The 9,189-nt window shown below is 39.8% G+C and overlaps 1 protein-coding gene across 2 annotated transcripts; it reads right to left on the reverse strand.

Annotated features, from left to right (window-relative positions):
- Nucleotides 1-4,744: 4,744 nt before the first annotated feature.
- On the reverse strand, nt 4,745-8,071 carry med18 (mediator of RNA polymerase II transcription, subunit 18 homolog (yeast)). 2 transcript variants are annotated; one of them, XM_032519577.1, is made up of 3 exons: nt 7,886-8,071; nt 7,224-7,326; nt 4,745-5,366 (listed from the first exon to the last, which is right to left on the reverse strand). In XM_032519577.1, the coding sequence occupies exons 2-3, from the start codon at nt 7,294-7,296 to the stop codon at nt 4,810-4,812; spliced, it is 630 nt and encodes a 209-aa protein (XP_032375468.1). In that variant the 5' UTR covers nt 7,297-7,326; nt 7,886-8,071; the 3' UTR covers nt 4,745-4,809. The 2 variants fall into 2 exon arrangements, with proteins under 2 accessions (XP_032375468.1, XP_032375467.1); XM_032519576.1 differs by having other exon boundaries at nt 7,633-8,069.
- Nucleotides 8,072-9,189: the final 1,118 nt, after the last annotated feature.

The raw sequence follows: 9,189 nt of genomic DNA on the forward strand, positions 1-9,189 counted from the left end.
ATCGTAATTTAAATATCACGCCCCAATATGTTCTCGAGTTTGAGGCCTCGCCCCTACAGTTTACGACATGGCCAGACGTAATCCGGCTAAGAAGAACTTTTCAGAGGTGTAGATTGAGATCTCCTAGGCCTACATGTAGGTGTACCTGTATTTAAATTAACACACGGTAGCGGATTTTATGCAGTGTTTTTTTCCGTGAGTCAGAGCCAGGCAACCATGAGCTGTGAGGGAGAGCGCTGCCCAACACTGCTCTCTGGGCATCGGGTCAGCTGGCTCCATCACCAGGCCTACATTTATGGCACCCTGTTTTCCTGCAAGATGTTGTGCAGAACCCCAAAGGCTAAAACAATGTAGCAGACTTTTTTTCTGGCGTGTGTAGTAGTAGTTTTCTTTGTCGCAGTCTACGCCCACTCAATTGATAAATGCCTTGCTTGCGTAGAAATCGGCGTACGGACGTACTACGCGTGTTTGGTCGTACGCACGTTTTAGAAAAGATGGCCAATTTTATTTATTCATTTACTGTTACTGGCAGTCCTACTTCTACATACACACTGTCTGCACACACAGATACAATTTCTGATAATATTTGGAAGGTAGGCAGCCATTCATGCAAGTGTTTTAATTGGCCATTGGTAATTAGAATGAACTATGGGGGCATGTTGGTATGAATAGACTGCATTCAAAATATTAAATAGCTGAAAAATAAATTGTTCCTCAACACCCAGGCGTATATTCTCGGCAGAGTGAGGGGATTCTTTTTAAACGATTTTTTTCTTATAGCTGAAATAAAACACCCTCATATTTTAGAGTGACACATGCACAGTTCTTGAGCACCATCACAACAAGCACCTGTGTAGTAAAATTGCCTGAGGAACCCGCCCTGTTCGTGCAAAGTGTGCATGAACAGAAGCTATATTTATAAGTTGCACAACATGGCCACACTGTGTGCACTCAGACATTACTGATGTTGAGAAATGTGTGTCAAAAATAGCACGCCTTTAAATGCGGAAGGATGTGTCATAGTCTGACATGGAAATTACTTAATGCTGAATATCAGTGGGATCAGATGGTTAAAATGCCATGTTGCTCATAGTTTGTTGATGCAAAGGTCCTCAAGCCTTATTGCACCTAAATATTTGATTATTGGGAAATGATTTACTGTATGTTAACTATTATTTGGCCACTTACATGTGCTAAGAGTAAAAATCAAACAAATGCTAAAGAATAACAACCCTTTCATATTCTCTAACACAATGAACTACTTGTGATGCTTGTTCACAAATCATAATTCTTGTTGACAGAATGTTGGTGACCCAAGACTACACAATGCACATTATTAAACATAAAGTGAAAGAAAAGTAGTTGTGAATACATATGACTAGATTCAGAGGCTCACAGCATCTCCAGAGAAACAAGAGTCAGGGAGGGGAGAGGACTCAGACAGACAGAGAGGAGGGAGGCCCAGACTTTTAAAAACTACACGTGTTTGGCCCCTTCCAGGTCGACTGCTACGCTGTCCCCATACCAGACATTCCAGAGGCAGCGTGGCTAGCGTTAGTCTCTGAGTGGCTGATCCTGGAACAGCATGTTCTGCACAGCAGTAATCATCTCAGCAGCCACAAGCAAGGCAAAGCACCACATCAACAACAAGGCAGAGCTTTTTACTTGTCAATTTGCACCCTGAAAAAGTTATCTAGAATTTCATTCACATCAAGAAAAGGACACATTTCCCCCCCCATCAATTCCTCAAGGTCCATCCTCATTTTCTTGGTCCTGTCACTCCAGACCTCCCTTGCAACCTCATGATGTTGTGCAATTAATCCCTGCAACCATTCTGCCCAGTGGGATTAGGACGAGAGGAAGCTGGAGAAGCCACAAGAGCACCCTTGGGAGATTGATGCCGGTTTGGGAAAATACTTTGCCTAGTTCTCCTCCCCTCACAGCAAACAACCCACACGCTCTAACAAGCATATGGGCTCCCAATGACACATGAAGGAGAGGGCTCAAATCCAAGTATTGGTAATGTTCCCGAGTAGACGAAGCTGGATGTCACCCCTTTGTGGCGCTGGCCCAAAGTAGGATGACTTAAAGACATCTTGCCCTGAGCAAGAGCCAGCTTTCTGTGGCATCTTGGCATGTGTGTTGCCAACTATGAACATTAAGTCCAGAGGCAGCAAAGACAATTGGTGCCAAGTTTTAATTAAGACTGTGTTGTGGAATGGAAAAGGCATGTGCAGGTAATGGCGTCCCTCCCCATTTCAGACGTCAAACAAAATATGATTAACTAACACTATCTGCTTTGGCAAATTAATTGTATTTAAAAGTTAAAGACCCACAAGAACTAAAACAGGAAAATCTGTGTGCACTGCTTTCATACCCAAAAGTGCAGCAAGCATAATTGGATTATAATAAACTGATGATGTCAAAGACGTTTAAAGGCAGTAGAGGCGAGTGGAGTTATGTTGATGCACAGAAATTGTGCACTCCAAATCAAGGATTCGATATGTATTCATTACAGAAGAAACTATAGCACAATAAGATTGTACAATGTGTTACCAGGTGCCTATACTAGATCAACTAATCATTTAGGTATGTTATCAATGTATTGCTAGTTTTAACTTCTCAAATCTCAAGGTGCTTTTCTCCAATTTATATCATTTGAAATTCAAGTAAAAATGCTTGCAGCTTTGCTGCAGTAGTTCAGCTGAAACGTGTCTGTATGAACCAACACTCAAAGCATCTTTTGTATCTCCAAATAACAATCCCACAATGAAAAGTAATCAGTTTGATGATCAGTTACACACTGTAAGTATAATCTCCTATGACACCATATTCATACGTACTAGGATTTTTGCATGTATGTGTAAGAAGAGGGTGTCACTCTAGTCTCGGTTCTTGAAATAAACCATGCAAAACATGATATTGGCTCTGGCAAATGAGTCAAATCCCTAACTTGTGGTAGTCCTCAGTTGGCAACATCCACAACAGTTGAGAAGGCCTGATGCCAAGACTCTGATTAGCCTAACTATGCCTCTGTTCTCCAGGCAATGTGGCATGGAGGTGCTGTGGGAGTCCAGCTCATCACCAAAGAGCACTGTGCTAAACACAAGTTTAAGTGGAAGAAAGCCAGCAGAATGTAGTGTATCCATGCTGGACATATAAAGCCTTAGGCAAGGAGGCATCTGCCTCTTTAATACATAATTCACTCAGAGCTGAAACATCACGCTTTAGTCCTTAGGGCCAGTAGTCTGCTTCTGGTTGTTGGAACATAAAACTGTCTCCATCAGATAATCCTGTTTCTCATTGACGGGCATTTTTGTGTACTTAATACCAAGCTATAACATTTGGTCAGATTTAAGCACAGATCTGATTTGCCTTCTTAACAGAAAAGCATCCTATAGCAATATAATGTGGTGTATCAAGGTGCATCAAATGTATGTGGAAGCAATGTCATCTCACCTTTCCACCTCAGCAAGCTCGTCCTCAACAGCCTTGATATGCAGGTAGGTCAACATGTAGAGACAGCCATCTGCCCTCAAGCTCTCCCTTCAGACACGCACACGGTCACTTTACATCGCAACCCCTGCAAATGCATCTTCCTGTAGGGGTATTATTAGGAGCACTCGTCTTATTTCCCACATAATTATAACTGACAGGATGTGCATTAGTTACTTCAGTCTCCACAGCAGATTAGCCATAATGTGTGGACACACAAGTGTACAAGCCTATTTGGAATTCAACATGAAGAGTGAAGAACCTGAGGCAGTTGTAGTGCTTTCATGTGTAATAGTCCCAGCTCAAGTTCCCATAAAAGAGGCATTAATGGGTTAACAGTAGAAATGAGAGGGGAAGAGAGGGAAAATCAATGCTTTTGTAGAGGGGAAGAAAGAAAGGCTTTCACAGGTCTATGTATCATTAAGCAATTGAGAAAGCTAATTAAAGTGGGGGGAAAAGATGTGCAGATCTCACAGCTAATTATTTCCATGGCAACCACAGCTCCTGTAGATGATCTGAGGTAGCATTCAACTGGCAAGACAGCCAGTTATACAAAGAGCGAGAGAGACCCCTAGTGGGATAAAATGAACATGTTCATCAGAAGCTATATAATCAACATTTGAATATCTTGAAACAATGAACACAACTCACATAAGGCTTAATTTAAAACTATATAACTTTAGTAGAAAATCTACAGGCCGCTGTGCATCATACTTAGGGTCACTATATGAGCAGTCCACTATGGTTTTGTGATGTACATTTGAACTGATATAAAACTTAATGTTTGTAGGTGTTAATCCTGCCTTTTAAAGAGAAATATTGAACTTAAACTTGTTAAAGAAATAAAAATCCCAGAAGTCACCTAGAGAACTATGTCACGTTGTAAGCTAAACTATTATGACAAATATCACTTTGGTGTTTTTTAGTAATACTTATTTTACTGCATCACACTTGCTTCTTACACTTTTTATATTTTTTCCCAAACACATCACTAATGTTTCTTCAAAAAATAGTGAACACCGCTGTGCAATATAGGATTCTTCTGCAGGAGCTTCCTAATGGATGCATCAATAGATGAAAAAGTGATAAGATTACTATGGCAAAACCACGCTTTGGTGGAATGCAGTAATGTTTTTGGAGTCATTTTGGAGTCATTTTCCAAAATGACCAGAAGTGTGACCATTACATCAAAGTTAAACTGTGTTTAATTTTAGTTGAACAGAAAACAGTATTTATATAAAAAAAAATAAAAAAAGGTCTGATATGTCCATGTCATGACAGTCAGAAATGACTTGATGCACTAAATGATGTCAGTTAATGTCTCTGTTTGCTGGGGTCAATCTTCTCCAGGTGAACCAGGGGCTTTAGTTGCTCAGCAAAGCTGCGCATGTCCTCTGAGACAGTGTCCTGGCCAGCGGGAGCTGTCACACTCAGCTCCACCAAGAATGAAAGTGATAGACGTTCTGTGTTCTCTGTGTTCCCCGGTACCAGGATGCGTGACAGCTTGCTAACCACTACTTTCATAGCACCTTTGCGGAAAATGTGCCCATTGGCCACAAACTCATGGTCCATGCGGAAGCCCATCTCATTAAGGAACTCCGGCAGGCTGTGAGAGGCAGCCACGTCAACACAGTTGCGCACCAGTGCATGGCGGCTCTTGTCTCCCACTTCAGGTTGGCCTAGATAGCGTAGGTGCCACGGTGATGTGGGGTGGGAGAGGGAGCGCCGGGCACGAAGAATGAAAGGGTTCCCTTGTTGGCCTTTCAGAAGATAAACCAGTTCATGATCTGTAAAGGTCTCAGGTTCCATGTTGTCACATAGACCTCGAAGACGATGCAATAGGCTTTCCAGGGCTTGGTCTAACACACTGCCTGCATTAATAACGGGAAGAAAGAAAATAACATATAAACAATTTGTTGTAATGATCTGGGTTGCAAAATATATTGTACTTAACACTGTAGCTTTGATATAGATTTACACAATAAAACACTTCAACATTACATCAGCTGAGATTCCTAAAGACACAGAGAGCTGAGACAGAAAGGAAATAGACCTTTATCAGAAAGACAACAGCGACAGCAGATATTCTTCCAAGTAGTTAGTTAAGGTTAAAGATCTGTTGTCCTACCTTCGTGAAAGACATTATAAACAGTTTTTGATTATACTGTTTAAAGACTTTCATTTGGTAATGTTGTTTCCATTGTATTTTAGTATGTTTCTAAAATGTTGTCCTGGGTGGACAATAGGGGTGGGAATCACCAGAGGCACCACGATACGATATTATCACGATACTTGGGTCACGATACGATATTATTGCGATTTTAAACATATTGCGATATTCTGCGATATATTGTACTTTATTACTTTTTCCAACTTCATTATTTTGTCCCCAAAGGAAAATAGTCAACATCTGTTTGTTCATCTCACGTGGATTTTATTGCTGTAAAATGTGACTGTCAAGCTGACTAACAACAAACACTTCATGATGTGTCATAAATGACAACTGGCAAACTGAACTGTTTGCATTTATTAGGTGGATGCATCACAAGTCAATGCAACACGTTCTGCTGTTTTTAAACTTTCTGAACTTGAGTTTAATCTCTGTAGAGCTCGGGCACGTGTATCCGTGAAAAAGCGGCGCGACGGAGTTACGTACCTTGGTTCCAGTGTTTTTAGCAAGTGACAAAATCTCATTTTCCACAACGTTGTATGGACGCAGGTCTTTGCACATGAAGCAGGCGATGGCTTGAGTTATTTTTTTCGCTCGCTCTGAATTTGGAGGTAGCTTTGTCAAGCTAAGTGTGTCCAGTGTTGGTTGGTTTTTCGGCGGAGCTGGGTTTAGCATAGCTTTACCGTCCTCGGCTAACGCTAACTCTGGATGGTGGCGTGTAAGATGAGCCTCATGTGTGGTATTCCCTGAGTATTTTATTTGCATACGACACTCCTTGCAAATCGATGTCTCATATCCATCTAGTGTCCCCCTTGTTAAAAATCCGAAAAAGTTCCAAACACTGATTTAAATGCAGACTGTGCATTTCTGATTTCTCTCTCTGACGCTGCCATGTTTATTTTGTCTACATCCTCCTGCACGCTGACAGTCACCCCGCTGACCTCACCAAAACAAACAGCGCCATCTAGTGGACTGAAGAAGCAACTGATTTGATTATTCTACTACCAAAAAGTTAAATTCTCATGTGCAGTTTAAATAATAAAAAATCGATACTTGGTGTTTGTGTATCGATACAGTATCGCCACGGGAAATATCGCGATACTATGCTGTATCGATTTTTTCCCCCACCCCTAGTGGACAAGATACTAGAACTTTATATCAATGAGGGCAGACTGCATCATCGGAACAACAAGAGTACAAGAGCATGTAGCCCACGTCAAAAACGTTTTTGTTTTTTTATTTGTCACCCATCTATACACATGCATTATAGTGATACAGAACATAATGTGGTTGTCATTTTTAAATAAGAAATTATGATTTAGGATCTATATTTACAGCACTTTCAAACGTTATACATGACATTGACATGTTCACCTTGACATGATCTTATAACACCATAGCAGTAACGTAACTATAAACATGTTATTCATCGCATATATTCTTTGTATCATTCAGTCCTACAGGCCATGTTAAAAAACTTATAGTTAATATATAGTTAATTTTTCAATGTTTCATTTTCTACCTTCTAGTTAATGTTTTGGGTGTACCGTTAGCTCACCTTGAAGCAGGTATTCCATCATATTGATCGTGCCCCCGGTGACAGGCATCACTGTAACAGGAGGAGCTTCCATCTTTTCTCAGGCAAAACGTTGTTACTAAATCTGAAGGAGGAGCATGTTATTAGCTAGCGTTAGTGATGAATCGATGGCGTACAAGTAACGTTACCGTCTAGCGTTACACTCGCGTTAGTTAGGGTTAGACAGTTAACTGAGATGTCAATTTTACACGCTTAACTTTTGCTAATGTCAACCCTATTTTATACAGTTTAAAAGCTGTTAACCAGTGTTAACTAAATAAAGCGAACTGGCTAATTACCTACCTAGCTAATTACCTAATGTTACGTTAGTTAGTTAACAGTTAACGGAAATAATTGTTGCTTTATTATCGTTGCCGTTAACGTTAGCTACCTGAGAAACCCCAAACAACAAAATGCAGCTATTCACTTGTTGGGGCGTGTAGGATAAAAGTTAGTGTGGTCGTCCTCGGTAGAACTTCCACAGTAAAGACCGAGGATCCGTTAGGCCTCACCGTGTTTGTTCTAGCGACACACAGCTAGCTAGTAGCTACCCAGCTAGCTACCAAAGACAGCATCAGTTAGCTAGCCACAATGTAAACTCGGTGACGCAGGTTACCGTGCTAAGCGTTTTAACGTTAACTCACTTGAATGGGATGACACATTATCTGTGGAAACAAAGAGCCTAGAAAAACAATAAAGGCAAATTGTTCGGTTTATTCTCAGAGAAAAAATAAACCCCGGCAGCACTGAATGAAAAGCATTTTTCTTACTCGGCTTTCTATTTGCCTCGGTACTTGGCATCCAACTTTGAGGCGCATTACAGCCACCTACTGGAGTAACGAAAATATAGCGTTAGTAAAAACAATACAAAATTCTCCTCAAGTAGAAGCTAAACGCACAATCACTATCTAAATGTTGGCCTACTTCAGTTAAAATGTAATTAATTTGTAATTAATGTAATTATTAAAATGTAATATATGCAATGTATGTAATATGTAGCCTAGCTATATTATAGCCTACAGATTTTAACGTTATCTGTAACGTTATTCAAATGTTTACTTTTACCTTGTTCAGCTTTGTTGTCCTTGTTTTTTGCCGTAGGCCGATACCTATTTCTGTGTATGTACATGAGCAACAAAAAGCAAGAGTCAAATCCGTTAACACTTGTGGGCCATAGGCTGATTCTGATTTCAGTTAACGTTATACTGGATTCTCAGTATGATGCATTGACGTGTGAGCAATGGTGGAAGAACTACTCAGATACAATCTTAAATTAAAAGTGCTGCATACCAAATATTTTGCAGGTGCAGAAGTACAAAATGTGCTGAGGATAAATCATATAATTTATTAGGAGGCTGAGATGGTTCAACATAATATCTTTATTTCATGAAAAGATTAGCTCTGAAGAAAAAAACTTTATATACAGTAAGGACAGAAACACAATTCTTATTTAATGTATTATTAATTTAATTTAATTATATAATGTTCTCATCTGTTCAGGTTACTTGAACCTCTTAGTTGCGCGCACATCTGTTATCCTGTTCTTGCATTTTTCTATGATATGACACATTTGGAAAGTTCAGATAAAAGCTTAGACTTGCAACTTTTTGTCTTCAACAAACTATTTCATATATGATTGCAATGATTAATAAGCAAGTCGCAATCATTGTTGTAGCTAGTTGTGGTGGAGATGATTTAAACAAGCTAATCCATGTTTTAAATCTTGAAGGTGACCAGTAGGGAGAACAAGTGTTTGATTCACTGACAATTTTGCAGGTTTTCCGACTTACAAAGCATGTAGAGGTCTGTAAATTTTTTTATCATAGGTACACTTCAACTGTGAGAGACGAATCTAAAACAAAAATCCAGAAAATCACATTGTATGATTTTCAAATAATTAATTTGCATTTTATTGCAGAACATAAGTATTTGATCACCTACCAACCAG

Source organism: Etheostoma spectabile, chromosome 6, assembly GCF_008692095.1.
Source record: "Etheostoma spectabile isolate EspeVRDwgs_2016 chromosome 6, UIUC_Espe_1.0, whole genome shotgun sequence".
In the NCBI taxonomy this organism is placed as follows: domain Eukaryota; kingdom Metazoa; phylum Chordata; class Actinopteri; order Perciformes; family Percidae; genus Etheostoma; species Etheostoma spectabile.